The 17,041-nt window shown below is 38.7% G+C and overlaps 1 protein-coding gene across 1 annotated transcript in view; it reads left to right on the forward strand.

Annotated features, from left to right (window-relative positions):
• Positions 1 to 17,041, forward strand: part of NRXN3 (neurexin 3) — a 995,103-nt gene that overhangs the window by 62,446 nt on the left and 915,616 nt on the right. The window contains exon 4 of the mRNA XM_063290181.1: positions 15,512 to 15,715. Coding sequence (XP_063146251.1) covers positions 15,512 to 15,715 — 204 coding nt within the window. The remainder of the gene's footprint in view (positions 1 to 15,511; positions 15,716 to 17,041) is intronic.

The following is a 17,041-nucleotide window of genomic DNA, read 5'->3' on the forward strand; positions in this document are numbered from 1 at the left end:
CCTTCCCTGGAAATCTTTCCTAAAGGATGGTGGCAATTGGCAGGCTTGAGCTTAATTTTATTTGGTTTTTGTGTACTAATAACCCACTACTCTGGAAGAAATATGGGGAGAAATCTTGGAAAGAAAAAGGGTGGGAGGAAACAGGAATGGTCTCTTCCTGCCCATATTTGACTTTAATCATTACTACTTCCAGTATGTTGCCACAAACAAGAATGCAACTTTCAACAGAAAAATGCAACTTTCAACAGAAAACAGATTCCTTACTCCTTTCTCAATGAGATCTGCTTGAAAATCATTATGTGACATATCACTTGCACATGTTTATAATACAATGAAATTATTCTGCCATTCTTCTTTAGTTTTTAATTACAAAATCATGGTTTTATGTCCAGAATTTAATCATAGCCCAAAAAACCAAAAAAAATTAGGATGGCTAAAGTTTATTTTTGGACAGAATGACATATATAAGAGTTCTTCACTAATCCCAAAACAGATGTACAGTATATGGCAGGATTTAGAAAGAAGCTGTAATGGAATCTGAGAATGACTTTGGAAGATGGGGGGAAGAGATGCTGCCTAGGGAACGATTTGATAAAAAAGGGAGGAGTCCGCAACTGAGTAATGAGCAAGAAACTTAGAAAGGACCCACCCTAACTGGTTAGGTGTTAAATAGGGACAGCAGGAGATTTGTACTTTCAGACTTGCAAGATGCTGTTAATATAGCCTAACAATAAAGTAGAAATAGCTCATCTGGTTGTGTTTCCTGACTGTTTACCTGGGAAGGCTGACAGAAACAGCATTTACTGATCTAAATCTCTCTGTGGATTGGGGCCATGGGTAATGGCTTTGGTTTAATCAGATCCACCATTTAATTCACCCTCTGTTCAACCACTACTGTGCCACCAGTTGGGGCTTTATCAGGTTGGGATTTTCTGATTTAGACAGAACTAGTTACAGTTGTGGCAACATGCCAGGAGGGGATAGCCTATATTGGAATTCCCCTTATTAGCTTGAAACCCTATCTTTGATTGCAAAAGGGAAAATTGGGCTAATTGAGAGTCTCTGCAATGCTACCCAATGGCTCAGAGGCCTACAGTCTTAGGGCTGATCCAGAGGCCTAGGTTGTCCCAGCTTGAGCACAGGCCTGTTTCTTAAGGTCAGACACATTCAACGTCATCTTGTATCCACCCTTGGTTGGAAAGGCAACCTCTTCCTACCTTTTCTTGCTATGCATCAAAAATAGTGTTTTTCAACTTGTGCCAGCACAAGTGGTTATGTAATTTTGTAAAGATGTAATTACACAATTATCTCAATTGTCTACTATGTACCATAGCAAGAACATCTCCAGTCCTCCAGTTACTGGTCACTGCCCTTCATGGCTGTTTTGTTCTGGTGTTTTAAACACTGTATTGTTTGAACTTATATTTTGAGTTTAGAAGGTGCAGCTTGGATCCCCAAATTAAATGGCATACTGTAATTTCCCCCTTCCAGCTTGCATGCTGTCCTTATTCACCTAATTGCTGCCTTCTCTGCTATGTAACACTTTGCCAATGATGACTTTTTTTTTGTCAGACTTAAAAATATTCACTTGTTTACAAGTGGGGTGGTTTGCCTTAAATTAAATGTAATAATTATTCTGCATCTTTCTTTTTCTTGCTTTGAATTCCTTCTGGCAGATGGAAATTGCTTATTTCACTGATGGGTCACAAGATTTGTTGCACTTCATTCTTCTATTTATTCAATCATGCAAAACCACAAATAGTTGTTTAATGGCAACTTGAGCTTGTCAAATATATTAAAGTTCTAAGATTTTTTTCCCTCCTTCCTTACCACCTCCTCCTCCTTTTTCCTCCTTTATTGTATGTCAGGGTGAGGTCTGTTTTGTTAGAAATTATTTCTGATTTCAAACATGTAAGCTAAACTTCTACATCAGGCTACTCACATACATACATTTTCATCTCTTTTATCCTCAAAAGTCCTGTGTAGCAGTTTAGATCCAAGATCTCCGGAGAATTTCATGATCTATTGCAGATTTGAGCCATATTTCACCTATACTAATGCAGACTTTGAGATATAACAAATCATATTTTAAAAAAATATTTTTGAATCAAAGCAATGAAGTTCAGGATATAGCCTACAAAATATCCATTAATTTACTTGATTATTTATTCATTTGATTTATACTCTGTGTTTCTACTAACAAGTGTTTCTCAAAGCCAACATCTTGATAGTGAAGTATTTGGTAGCAAACTTGCTTTTCTGCTGCAGGAGTTCCCTTGCAAAACCTTTGATAATGTACAAAATAAGCATGGTTTCACATGTACTACTGGAGAAAATAGAAGGATCTTGGGCAAAGGTATTTCATTTGTGTGTTTTGAGCATGCACATACCAAATTCCATCTAATCTAAATACTGTGATGAAACTTAACTTAAAAAATAGAGATGATGATGGTGGTGGTGGTGATGATAATGCCATAAATACAAAAATAAATGATTGGTTAATTAACTAGCTTTAGCAGTAGACTGACAATTGGCCTTTGTATTGCTTATGCTAACAGAACAAGAAAAGAGGGCAGTAGACAATTGTGGTTTTCCAAATAAGAAGCAGGGAGGGCAACTTTTGGAGACCCAAGTGTAGTGGAGAAAAATGCATCAGTGGAATGGGATCAACTAGAAGAGATACAGAGAGCGCTATCAGGAGATAGAAAGACGGAAAGGAAGTTTGGATTAATATATGTACCTATTTTAGAGGGTGAGGAATATTAAGGAAATTACTTTTTTGTATTTTTTAATTAATTTCCAAAGAGTACTGCTTACCCTTGTGTCTTCAGATTTCTTCTGATCATGATATGGTGGTCAGTTTAACCTAGAAGGCCATTAGTGTGTTTGTATGTGTTTGGAAAACTTTAAAGGTTATATATGGATTGATGTCAGGCTTACCTGTACTTAGAAATTCTTGTACTTAATCTCTTTAGCTATACTTAGAAATTTCTTAGCATGTGGATGCAACACTAGAACTTAAAATAAAATCTAGAGAAATGCTTTTCTGGAAATTCTAACATAAAGAAAATTACAAACTAGGAGGAGAGAAAGCAGGATATTGACTAGATGATCAATAATTAACCAAAGAAACTCCAAGTGGTTCTTGGTTCAGGATGCCAGAAAACTATAGCAAAAATGACATTGATCCTTTGTATGGCTAAAAGATAAAATGCTGTTGACCTTCAATTCCATAACCCTTTTTACTTAGCCTTTCTGAAAGACATACAACTCCATGGATTTCCAAGCAAATCAATTCAGAAGGGTTCAAAGCCTGTTCTAATAAGTGAAGTTCAGCACACCATCCATCAGATGACACTGGGGAAAGCTCCAGGAAAAGATTGTATAACAACGGAAATACTGAGGGCTGGAGGTCATGAACTATGGAAAGCACTGGCGGAGCGCTTCACCAGGTATGTAGAGATGCAAAAAATTCCTGACTGCTGGAAGGAGTCTACTACAGTCCTACTGTACAAGAAGGGAGATTGCAAAGATCTCAAAAATTATAGGCTGATTTGCTTATTATCAACTGTCTATAAGCTATTCACGAAAGTGATTACAAACCGTCTTACAAGAACTTTAGACGAGCAACAGCTGCAAGACTGGGCCAGTTTCAGAAGCAAGTACAGTACTACTGATCATATATTCACTCTTACTCAGCTCATCGAACGGTCAAGAGAATATAAATTTCCGCTTGCGATCACATTTGTGGATTATGAAAAAGCGTTTGACAGTGTCAAAGTCAATGCAATAATGCAAGTGATCAGTGAACAAGGAATCAACTCCAACTACATTGTGCTGCTCAAGAAGCAAATGCCAACTGCTTCATAAATATTACTCTCTTTGAAACCAAAATATGAATACCAGTGGAGAAAGGTGTAAAGCAAGGCAATACAATCTCACCTAAACTTTTCAACACTTGTTTGGAAAATATCATGCGCAAAATTAAATGGGAAGACAGAATTGATATAAACAGAGAGAAGATAAACCATCTTTGTGGATGATGTTGTACTGATCACGAAGTATGCTTGAAAGCTGCAAAAAATGCTTTGACAACTTGACGCCAAAAGCAGAAAGGTGGTCTAAAGATGAATCACACTAAAACAAAATATATGCAGACAGAGAACCTTCCAAAATTCCAGATGAGGCTTCAGAATGAACATATTGAAGAGGTTGACCACTATGTCTACCTGGGATGACTAATCAAAATGAACAACAATCAAAGAGAAGAACTGGTCAGAAGAAAGAAAGCTGGATGGGCTAGATACAACTCCATTAGGGAAGTCTTACAGAATGAGAAGATCAATGGAAAACTGTGTGCTAATCTTTTTAATTCAACTGTCTTATCAGCGGTGCTATATGGAAGTGAAACATGGTTGCTAACAAAGGCAGAAGAGGGCTTTCAAGAGTAGTAAGGGCTATAGAAAGATCCATGCTGAAAGTTTCTCTCTGAGACCACATCCCAAGCAGCCAGATTAGAACATGAAATGGAATAAATGATGTCATCATTGAATATCGAAAAGGGAAGCTACACTGGGCAGGACACGTGTGCATGTTGGATGGCCATTGGACAATAGCAGTCGCTGAATGGTATCCAAGAGAAGTAAAAAGACCTATTGGCCAACCTCCAAAGAGATGGGAAGATCCAATAGTCAAGGACTTTGGCCGAACCTGGAGAAGGAAAGCCAGGATTTGAGATGAATGGAAAGTGAGCTGTGACCAGCAGGACTCTGTCCGGCGACAGAGTCTGGTCAATCAAGGTGATCAAAACTCAGTATTTGACTACACATGCAGAGTAGAAGTATCTTCAGCTACTGTACTAAGTTTCAGTCAGTTTCAGCATCACTGACATGGAGTTGCCTTATTATACAAATGATGTTTCACAGCGGTAATGCTCTACCTAAATGAAGACCAAAAGATAGCTCAAACAAAAAGATATGCTCTGGGCCCACAATATGGATTTAGCCCAACAGGGGAATATGGTGCAGGGAATGGCTCATTAAGAAGACCATAATGAAAAGTGAATAAGTAAGACAACATCTGCATGTGCTGGGTTCTGCAATTGAATGGATGCAAGGCCATGGAGGACAGAAATTGTTTAATCTGCTAAATTAATACAGTTCTTTTGTCAGAATACAAAGCTATGGAAAGACAAAAGAGAGTAACTTCTATACTTATCTTGCAGCTTTGAAACTGATTCTTGACACAACAAATTTAGCTTGAGTCCTCATGGATTTCTTCCCATTAGACTCGCTGACTTTAAACAACTTTACTGCTTTGACCTTCTCATCAAGATTTTGTTTCAAAATAGTTCCACACAGTCTACAAATGTTAAACTGACATTTGGAGTTGGATTTAAGAGCTTGAATGCTCTCCTGTGTACTTTCCCGAGATTCAGTTAGACTACAGCCTCCCGCTCCCTGCATTTCTGGGCTAGTTCCATCTGCAAACATTTCCACAGAATTTCCTAATATTTTTGAACATTTCTGGTAGCCTTCTCCCTGTTCTACCAGCCATCATGAATGAAGCTCTGAAAGGAGGGATGAGAAGTTCTAGCAATTTAATAAGATTTCCCTTCTGTTAATAAAAGTATGGATTTCATAAAAGATGTTTTCCCTGAAGTTTAATATCCAAAAGAAAGGTCCTATAGTAGAGTCTCAGAATATATTGGTGTTACTTTTTCCTGTATGAGTAGTTACATTTGCTGAACTCACATAATTGTTAGGTCTGAGGAGTATAATTCTCCTTTACCAGCCTCTGTTTATGAATACATATCACTTACATCACCCAGAGATGAACAGGTCAAATGTGTCATGTTTATACCCTAAGTTAAGGCTTTGTAGGAATTACAGTATCATCAACTGAACACCACAGAAGGTAGATGTTTCTGCACTTGCCCCTTTTACTCCTTAGCTAGCCCAGCTGTAGTATTCTTATTTAGTTTCAGCATTTTGTTAACTCCATTCTATCCACAGCTAGAGAGATGGGAAGATTAGTCTATTTCTAGAACCTGTCAATTTTGCACATATTCATTCAGAGGTCCATTGCACATTGACCCGCAATTAAAAATATATATACTGTATATGGGAATTTGCATTTTAATGTGTTTTTCTTACATGTTTTTACACAGTGTGCTAAAATATTCAATTTTATCTTCACATTAATTAAAAGTAAGATACACTTTGATATATATATATATATATATATATATATATATATATATATATATATATATATATATATATTGTAGCTGAATATATGGTAGAATCTGGACAAATGTAAAACTGAAGGATAAAGAATTGTGTTCCAAAGCACATATTCACCTGGGAAGTCTGAATCAAGTTCATCTTATATGTATTTAGCACAATCATCTTGTGTATGACAATGAAGACACTTTTCATGCCTCTACTTATTAATTATGGGGATTTTGATGGTCATGCCTTAGTAACAGGGAAAACAGCTTCTTTTAGCCTTTTATCTGTTAGCTAATCAACTATGACAAGTCAGTGATTAAATTGCTTCTTGTTTTTCTCTACCATAACACTGATTTTCTGAAGATGACAGAAGAGTATCCTTGTCAGGACAGGAATCAGATCCATTCTGAGTAGGCTCTAACTTAGTAGGTCTGGTTGAGTTGACTGAGTCTTGTCTTTTTACCTGAGAAGTGTTTGATCCTGAGATTCCTGAGGAAGGGGACAGTGTCCTTGGGATTGTTAGCCTAGCCACCTGTTAAATCCATGTCCCACCTGGCTGGTTAAGGCCTCCAGGGAGTGGCATGTGGTTAGGTGTGCATGATGGTGAATTCATCCTTGAATCAGGGGGTAGTTCTGCCTGTCTTGAACAAAGCAGTAGTATGGTCCCTTCTGAAGAAGCCACTGCAAGGTCCAATGGTTCTGGATAATTTTCATCCAGTCTCCAACCTTTCCACTTTGGGATAGGTTGCTGAGTGGGTGGTAGGACTCAGCTTCAGAAGGCCCTGGAAAGTTCAGATTATCTGGAGATGTCTGAGTCAGGTTTCAGGCCCAGACATAGCAACAATGGCATTGATTTCACTTGTTGAGGACATTTGGTGGAGCTGAGATGGGATAGTGGCACTGTCCTAGTTCTTGATCTTTCAGTGGCTTTCAATACCACCAAATATAGTATCTGTCCTGTCTCAGGCCAGGCACACACACACAAGAGGTAGTTGCAAACTTTTACTTATAGCAAGCTGCAATGAAAAGTTATGTGCAAACACACACATGCAAAAGCAACCAAGTTCTTACAAGTCCAGCAAACTTGCCTAAATAAAGAGTTCAAAGTCCAGGGAGCAGGCACAAGAATGGTCAGGCAAATCCAGGGGTCCAAAGCATTAGCAAGGTTGTCAGCCGGTCCAGGTTCAGAGTCAAAAGGCAAGGCACAGAGAGTCTGGTTTGTGAATGGTTGTTTCCAACAACAGTCTTGAACTCATAGCTCTTCTTAAATAAGAGCAGCCCTGGTTGGGCCCATTTAGGAGGGTGAGACTGCTTCCTTGTGAGCAACCTTGCTGACTTCCTCTGTTCTGCTCTTCTTTCTGCTTTCCATGCTCTTGCATTGGGAGGGGGTGGCAATTCCGAGTCCTCATCTTCTGTGAGCAGCAACAGCTGTCCCTGCTGATCGCTGGCCAGCCCTACCTCCTCTGCCTGCTCAGGTGGCTGTTCATCTGGTGACCCTAGAGCTGACTGCTCACCCTCCAAGGCCATTTCAGGAGCTGGCTGCCCTTCTTCATCTTCTGACTCTGAATCTGAGCCTCCCATGACAGTATCCTTCTGGACCAACTGTGGGATTTGGGAGTGGGAGGAACAGTGTTGCAGTGGTTCTCCCCCTTTCTCTTTGGCTGATTCCAGTTGATGCTGTTGTAGGGGGAAGATGAAAGGTCTGTTAGCAGATTGCTAGGAAAGCCTTTGGCCCAGGAGAGATCAGAAAAGTCACACACCAGGCATTTCTATAAAAATAATTTTATTTACAGAAAGCAAGCATATTTACAGGCTCTCAGTGAGACCTGCTGAACTCTCCACATGCCTACACAGAAGGGAAACTGAAACTAAAACAAGTCCAGGCAAGTTCTTTCCCCCAGGTGCAAAAATTAACATCCGAAAAGAGGACAATTAAATTCAACCTCTTCACCCGGCCAAAATGATTAGTTACCATAGTAACCTTAATCTGTAGTAGAAAACATATTAACAAGGTCAAGCACAAAGCCCTGATTTGTGGGTTGCCTCCGGGCTCAAAGCTCTTGTCTCTCCTATTTAACAGTTGTATGAAGCCACTGGGTGAAGTCATCCATCAACAGGGGATCAGTTATCATCAGTATGCCATTGATAGTAAAGGTAAAGTTTTCCCTTGACATTAAGTCCAGTTGTGTCCGACTCTAGGGGGCGGTGCTCATCTCCGTTTCAAAGCCGAAGAGCCGGCGTTTGTCCATAGACACTTCCGTGGTCATGTGGCCGGCATGACTGTATATTTCAACCAAGTAATGCTGTCAAGGTCTTGTTCCAGTGTTTGGAGGATGTTGGATAAAGAGGGATAGGCATATGCTTAACCCTGACAAAACTAAGTGGCTATGGGTTCGTGATTTTTCTGGGGCTGGAGATTTTCCATCTTTAGTTCTGAATGTGGTTTCACAGAACTAATATGCAGTTTAGGGATTCTCCTGGACTCACAGCTTCTGCTCAAACAGCAGGTGGCAGCTGTGACCAGGAAGGTCTTTGCACAGATTCAACTAGTGTATCCCTTGCACCCTTTCCTCGATCGGGAGTTTCTTCTCACAGTCTCTCATGCCTTAGGCACTTCCCTTATGGCTCTCTGAGGGCCTGCCTGTCTTCCATAATTTCTGCCCATCCAGTAAGACCTGACAAAGTGGGTATGTTTCATGTCCCATCCATTAGGCAATGCCATCTGATGGGACCTGAAGTCTGTCATGGCATCTGTCCTCTGGAACAATTTTCCCCTGCTGCGTCCCTCCCCCCAGTTTTGAACTGCCCTGACGCTGCAAATCTTTACAGATTTCCTGAAAACTTGGCTTTTCCCCAAGCTCTGGGATAGGTTGGGATTGTATTATGATGGTTTGCTATGTTTGTTTATTTATTAAACAAATTTATATGGCCACACAGTGGCCAAACTCACACACAGTGACTCTATGTGGTTTACAGAATTAAAATCCACAATACAAAAACCCATCAACCCCCCACCCGCCACAGTGGCCACAAACACAACCAAATCTGTCACTTGATTGTGTCATGAGCACTGATGGTGAGCAGGAGGGGGCCCCTATCCAGGGGGGAAAACGCATGCATAGTAGCGAGAATTTGAGCTGTCATTCAAAGAGACACAGAACAGACCCGCCTTGAGTTTTGGGGTTCATCTGTCTGGGTTTTCCCACGCTTCTTCAGTTTGGTAGGATTTTCTGTCTACTGTAGCAGTAATAAAACACTAGAGACTTATTCCTTGTCTTGGCGTGGTTCCTGCTTGTCAGGACAGATTGGCTCCATATCAACCCTCTTTTACATTGTGTGTGTGTGTGTGTGTGTGGTTTCAGATGCTATGGTTGTTTTAACTCGAATGCTGCCCATCGTTGAATTGAGGGGCTTTAGAAATCTCCATAATAAATACACATGCTGATCTGTACATTTCTGAACAGTCAGAACTGCAATGACTGGGTTTTATACCTGAGTGGGAAGGAATTTTTTATTCTGGCTCCAGTTCTAAAATTATTTGTTAAAGATCTAGATGCCATCTTTCCAGCCATTCTTTGGATGTCTGTAAACATGACTTCTTCCATATCCTCCATTTTAATTCTCTAATCAGACTGGGAGGAGGGGAATTCATGGATCCACTCTCTCTTCCAGTTCATCCACTTTAGAGCATTTAAGTGAAATATTCTATACAGTAATGATCTGAAAGACTACCATGATTTTATTGGAAGAATACTTTTCATGACATGAATCTGCTTGAATACTAGCTGTTTCTCCACTGTTTCATGTCTTTCAAAAATCTCCCCTTTTCTCTCCCCCTCCCCATACCTTGTAGTTTTTTTTTCCCAAGTGGCCTTCCTAGTGTTGCATAGTAATTGTACCTTTTGAAAGCAGTGCTATTGTGGCTTGGCTAACACATATTGAGAACTTAAAATATAATAAATAATAATATAGTAAAATGTGAAAACCTTGAGAACAATATTATTTCCTTCATTCTTGACTGCATATGTGTGGCCAGACTCTGAGAGTGCTCAGAAGATGAATAATTTCCATTTGTTTGGTTGCACAGGCTTTTGTATTCTCTGGTGTTAAGAGGAGCTCTATTACTGGAGAAAGCTGGGGGAAAGGGAAAAAAATGATTAAGCTGGTGATCAGATTCAGTTCTTGACATCTCTAGCAACACCTGGGAAAGGCTACAACTACTGGCAGTCAATACACAGCAGGAAGTAGAAGCTTTTGTTTTTTTTCCGCCTGAGGCTACATTGTCTTATGAACAGTCTACTAGAGAAGGGCACTTCCAAGAGCCTAAAACAAAAAATGCTTTTTAATCTGTTCAAACAAAAGGGGAAATATGGAAAATTCCTTCTTTTCCCTATTTTCATCCCCAATTAATTACTTCTCTTTTTCATACATATACCCAAATATCCAACACTGTTCAGAAGGTAAAGAGATGAATGAAATTGTAACATAAAAGGAAGGGAATCTCAAAAACAGCTGCCCCAGCAATTACACAAAGGGAGGACAAAGTCAAGACCCTCCTCTGCTGCAATCCCTGGCAAAATTCTCTCCCCATTTAGTGGTTTGGCACTATTTTTTAAAAAAATAAAACTTCCCAGAGAGCAAGTTGGGAAGGGAAATTGTGGCCATATCTGCTCCAGGTGCCATAGGCTTTTGTCCTCCAGTGTAGACAGAAGTGGCTTAACAAAAGCACAGACATATGCAACTCTTATAAATACTAGTCCAAAGTTCTCACCTTTTTGGAAGATGTAAAAATTATGCTATTGCTCCTCTCCAGGTATGGCCATGCTGAGTAGTAATTCTGGGATTGAAGCCCCATGCATCTGAGCATCAAACTGGGCAAGATGGTACTAAACCTCTCTAAAATAGCATTATCTTAGTACGTGATATTAATTTTTTGTTTCCCACCAGATTTTTTATAGCAAAACACTGGAAAATTAAAGTACACTTTTCCTAGGACCACTAGTATTTAAAAATGTGACTGAAAAGTTATTGCAGCAGCAGAGTCTTGAAGAATCCTTTAACTAAAATTGTTTTACACACATTTGGTCTTCATGTTTTTTAATCATATAAACAAAATAATTCCTAATAGATTAATTCCATCTATACAAATGTCTTTGGGGGCATAAATATTGAATACAGATGTTTACAATTTTTGTCTTATAATTGCGTTCCCAAATTATGAATGTTTTGCTTTTGTGTAGTTTCTGTTTTTTTTAGTAGTCTGTTGATCATTGTGTCTTTAAATTTTAAAAATTGGGGAAGACTGATTTAAACAAATAGATATGTTCATGTGAAAAGGTTATTTCAATGTTACTGTCTTCAAGAAGGCATCAGTAGGTATAATAGAGAAGGTAGAATTCTCTAACTTATATGATATTTTTGTTTTGCAATTTTTTTTAATATTTATTTGATAATCAGATGCACAACTGATGATAAGTAATGGAGCTGGAATGAAAGAGTTAAAGGAGACATTAAAAAAGGTATATAAAATCATGAATATGATAGGTAACATAGATAGAGAGAAATTTTTTACTCTCTGTTAGAATTTAGAGTCAGCCAACTGAAACTAAATTTAGGTTATATATAGATTCAGTACCAAGTGAAGGAAATACTTTTTCACACAGTGCATATTTATACTGTGGAATTTGCTGCCAGTAATTGTGGTAATTGCAGCCAATTTGAATAGTTTTAGAAGGGACCAGGCAGGTTTATGTAGGATCAGGATATCAATAGAAGTGAATATTGATGACTGTTTACTGTGTTATGAATCATAGGCACCGTGACCTGAATACTGCATGCTGGGAAGCAACAGGAGAAGGAGGATGTTGCTCCCCATTCCAGCCTTGAGAGCTTCCCAAATGCATCATTTGGCCAACATGTGACACACAGTACAGGACTAGATGGGCCTATGGCCTGATCCATCAGGATTCTTCTCATGTTCTTAGAGTGACATAGGAAGAAGCCATGTAGTTTTCATCTCATGCTACCAAAGTAGGCCATATGATCAAAACAACAACAACATTCTAGGCTGGTGATTTTTCTCTAAACAAGAACTGAAAGGATACCAGAGTTAATTATTAGTATTTGGGACAGACTGGTGTGGTTGATAGAGAATTGGACTGGAGTCAGATCCTCACCCAGTTGTAAAATTCAAGTATGATATCTGTATTTCAGCCTTCCCTATTTTACAGGATCGATATGAGAATAAAGTGAGAGGTGACATTCAGGGCTTCCCTTAAGAAATGGCAGGGTGTGTGTGTATTTGTGTAAATCACTTTTTAAAACATGAACAGTCTCCCTTTTATTTGCTGTGTTTTGGAACTTAGGCCCTTCCATACTGCTACCACTTTTACCTCCCACATCCTCCCAATCGGTTTCAAGCTGATACACAGTTGTCTTTAAAAGTGTTTATCTTAAAATTCAAGTAATCACCATTCAGGGCAATCTGTGCCTCACTGACCAATAGGAAACGGGAAAAAAAAAAAGTATCCACCCAGTGCCATGCCTACCCCCATGCCTGGACTGCTTTATTTGGGGAAGGAAGGAAGGAAGGAGCTACAAAATCTGCAAGACACCAAACTTGCATCCCTCTGCACAGTTTAAAAGACTAAAGAAACATTAATGTAAAACTACCTCTGCACGGTGGAGGGAGAGGGCAAGGGGCAGGGTGAGAAGATTTTGAAGGAGAAAATGTCCCACCCCAAATGTTATAGAGCTCCAGCACTTCCATTGGAAAACCAGGTTCAGCATAATGAACTGCAGCTTAGTCAATCAAGAAAGCCAATCCACTTCTATGGGCACTTCCAGATCCCAATCTGGTTCTGTGCCCCCGTGATCAATGTCATGGTTCCAGTTTGGTAGCCTAGTCTAGTTATTTCCAGTTCAGTTGTGGTGTGCTTGAAGTTGCTACAAAGCTAGTTTCTGTGGAGTTTGTGGGAAAGTCATTTCCCCTTTTAAGGGAACTGTTGCCTTATTATGCCTCCTAAATTTTTGGCTGCACTCTATCCTAGGAGGTGTTTAAAAGGGAAAAGTTACAATGATGAGTTTTCAGCTTCCAATTCCTTCTCTGGGAAATGCTGTGGTTTTTCTTTTCCAGACAGACAGAAAAATAAATGCAACCTGAAGCAAGTAATTTATTTTTTCTATCATATAAAATGGGAGAGAGGGAGGGGTTTTTGTGTGTGTGTGTGTGGATGTCGTGGCTGATAATGCAGGACCTGCTGCAGCTTGTTCCTTGTTCTCAGTGTGGTGAAGATAACTATGGATCATATTTAGACTGTTTTGACATTTTAGGGAACAAAATGTAAAAGAACCTATACTAGACTTATTATTTCAAGTTGCTTATTTTCTATTATATAAATTTACATCAGCCTTCATGTATTTTGTAATAATTGGGAACTTTGGGAGTTGATTTGCAATTTCAGCACATTTGGGGGCCACCAACTGGGTAGAGATGTTTCGTCTTATTTGGTAAGCTTAAGTCCCTTGGATTTATCTGGGTCTCAGACATGCTTAATTTCTCTGAAATTAGTCCTAAATTTCTAATGCGGTTCGTATTGTTTTTCTCTTTAAGGAAAAACAAATGCTTCACATTTTCATAGCTTCAAAGTTCTTGCTAATTACAAAATGCTTCTACCATGCAATATATCCTATTAAAACTAAAGAAGGGAAGTATCTGATCCTTCTTATGCTGGTTAATCCATGTATTCTCTGACAGTATTCCCTTTGCTTATTCTGACGCTTATCAGCAAAGTATGCATATGCACAGGGACTAGTTCCTGCAGGTCACATTTGAACTAAAGGTGTCACAAAGTGCCATTTCATGCTTAACTGCACATTCTAATATAATCCAAACCAAAAACAGGAATGTGTGTGTTTCCATTCTGTAGATGCAGCAAATAAGTTTATGTATAAAATACAGAACATTTGGTTCCACCAGCATCTGGAAGTAGCATTGTTTAACCTGTTGTGCTTTGCTTTACCTCAACATGAACTCTGAGAAGAGAACATAGCTTTTCCAGCAACCTGGAATAAAATGCACATGTCAAGAGATCTGATTCCACACCCCACCATACCCTTTCTTTGCCTGGGGAAGCATTGGTTTGCACCACAAACTGGCAGGACAAATCTGGGTGTCTGAGGATCAGCTGTGAAGAGAAATGGAATTTTAGCTCCTGAAATGCTGCATGCCCTTGAGTAGGCCATACAAATTTCCATCCTTTTTTTTAGAAGTTGAGATGATGGCCACATGCAGTCTGCAATATTAGGGATGAACTTGCAATAGAAATCAGAGAAGCCCAGAAAACATTACACATCCTTGACATTTTGAGGTGATCACCATGAAAGTATAAACTGTACTTTTGTTGGGTCCATTTGTATATTTTCAGTAGATACTCTGTGCCCTAAATAGTCCAATTAGGATAGATCAAATGCACATTCCTCCAACTTAGCAAAAAGTTTGTATTCATGGATTCCCTTCAAGAAGATCCTGACATGACTTGCATGCAAGGAAGGGTCCTCAGAAAAAAATCAGTGTATCATCCAAATACACCATTGCATTTTTGTCTAAAATGTTTGCATATTTACAGTTAATACACAAAGTATCACTATTTCTGAATTGGTCAGATTTAACAAGTTGTGTTGGGTACATGTTTCGAATGTGCTTTACATTAGACTATGCTTGGAAAATGTCCAAAAGTTGCAGTTGGTATAAATATGCCAACTAGTCAGTCAATTAATGTAAAGTTAGCAATTGCTAAATGAATAAATATTTTGAAGCCATGATACCTGAAGAGACTCTACCAGATTAATGTATCATGACACTAAGATCTTAACCTGAGCCCCTTTTAAAGGAGCTGTACCAATGAAACAATATAGATTGCTTCAGGGGGAGTTACTTTATGATTCTAATCTATATTAATTGCCATTATTATTATAGTCACTGGTTTTATCTTGTCTCTAATAAAATGTTTATACTGCTTTTTATATTGCTTTTACATTACCTTCCTACTGTTTTAATGTAGCTTTACTCTTAATATTTTCAACTGAATATACAATACCCAGAGAACTTGTTATTTGATAGTACAGCGAAATAATAATAATGCTAATAAAAATCTGAACCACTTTCATGTAATAATTAAGTAATGTATCTTAAGTATTAAATAATGAGTAATCCTCCAAGTTTTGAAATGCCTAAAACTGCTTATAATTTATTTTACTAATCTTTTTCCTTTTTTCAGAGGCCTCTATCCTGAGTTATGATGGCAGCATGTATATGAAAATTGTTATGCCTATGGTCATGCACACAGAGGCTGAGGATGTGTCCTTCCGCTTCATGTCCCAGCGTGCTTATGGTCTACTGATGGCCACAACATCACGTGATTCAGCTGATACACTACGGCTTGAGTTAGATGGAGGCCGTGTCAAACTCATGGTCAATCTAGGTATTGTACAAAGTTTCCCTCCCCCATCACTTGGCTTTTAATTTCAGCTTGTTTTGTTTTCTTGTCTGTCTCCGTCCCACCCACCCCCAATCTGGTTGAGCTGAATTATAACTCTGCTAAAGTATTTTTTGTAACAACATTGATCATGGAGAAAGAATCTCTCCAGCCATCACCGCATGCAGATTTTATGTTACTTCCTGGTTATGGATAATGTGTTTTGTTTTTAAAGCCTTTTCTAAAGCTTCCTTTCTTGTTCTTAAACTGTTAGTTTTGTGTAAGACATGCTGTTTGGTCCATCTTTTGATCAACCACATCCCATTGATCCAGCCTCTCTGCTACTATTCAAACCAGTCGAAAATAAGGTATGATGATAAAGATGGAGTCAGAGAGGAAAGGTTCTGATTGTTACCCTTTAATAAACTAGGGTTTTACATTGCGTATATTCCAGTATCATCTGTACTGCTTTCTGTGCTCTTAGAAAAAGATTAATCCTTATGTTTTAAGGCTTACTATACAATGTGCCCCATTTCAGAAAAAGCACCAACAGAGAATAACTTTTAAATATAAATTAATACATGCTAATTAATTTGAGGAAGTATCCAGAAACTTCCTCTTGCCCACTTCAGGCAAGGGGTATGTGTGTGTGTGTGTGTGTGTGTACACACATACAAATGCATGTTTGTAGGTAAGACAAGTATATTTTCATTGAACATTTACACTAGTATTTCACTGTGCTAAAATGTCATATAAGTATCTCTTACCTAGCCTAAACATTAGCATACCTACTACACCATTACAGCTTGTCCTCAGAAAGTACAACAGAAATGGTTTTCTGTTAGACGTCTTGGATGGAGTTATTTCCTTTTCATTCAGTGTCCTTAACTCAAGGAGACTGGAAGAATTTGGGATATAGATCTGCTTCTTTTTGCTCTGATACTATATTGTTTCAGCTGGTTAATAACATTTTTTTCCTTCTCTAATCTTTTAACTGAAGGAATTTCATAGAATTGGTTTCCTGGAAAATAAATGGCTTTATTTGCTGCCCCAAAGTAGCACATTATGAAGAAATAGAGAGCCTGGTATAGTTAATATTTTTCTTCCAAAAGGCTAAAACATTCACCTTTTGTCCTCTTCTACATCTCTGCCTTAAAAAGAAGCTGAGGGTTCTAGCTGGAGTCACTGCTTCACATTCTGCAGTTTTTACTTGAAATGCAGGCTTATATACCCAGAATTTCTGTCAGCTTTTCTGCTGTTGGATTTATGACTTAGTACCTGTGATGTTCCAAATAACCTAACCACAAAATATCCAAATGGGGTGCTTTCAAG

Source organism: Candoia aspera, chromosome 1 (genome assembly GCF_035149785.1).
Source record: "Candoia aspera isolate rCanAsp1 chromosome 1, rCanAsp1.hap2, whole genome shotgun sequence".
Classification (NCBI taxonomy): domain Eukaryota; kingdom Metazoa; phylum Chordata; class Lepidosauria; order Squamata; family Boidae; genus Candoia; species Candoia aspera.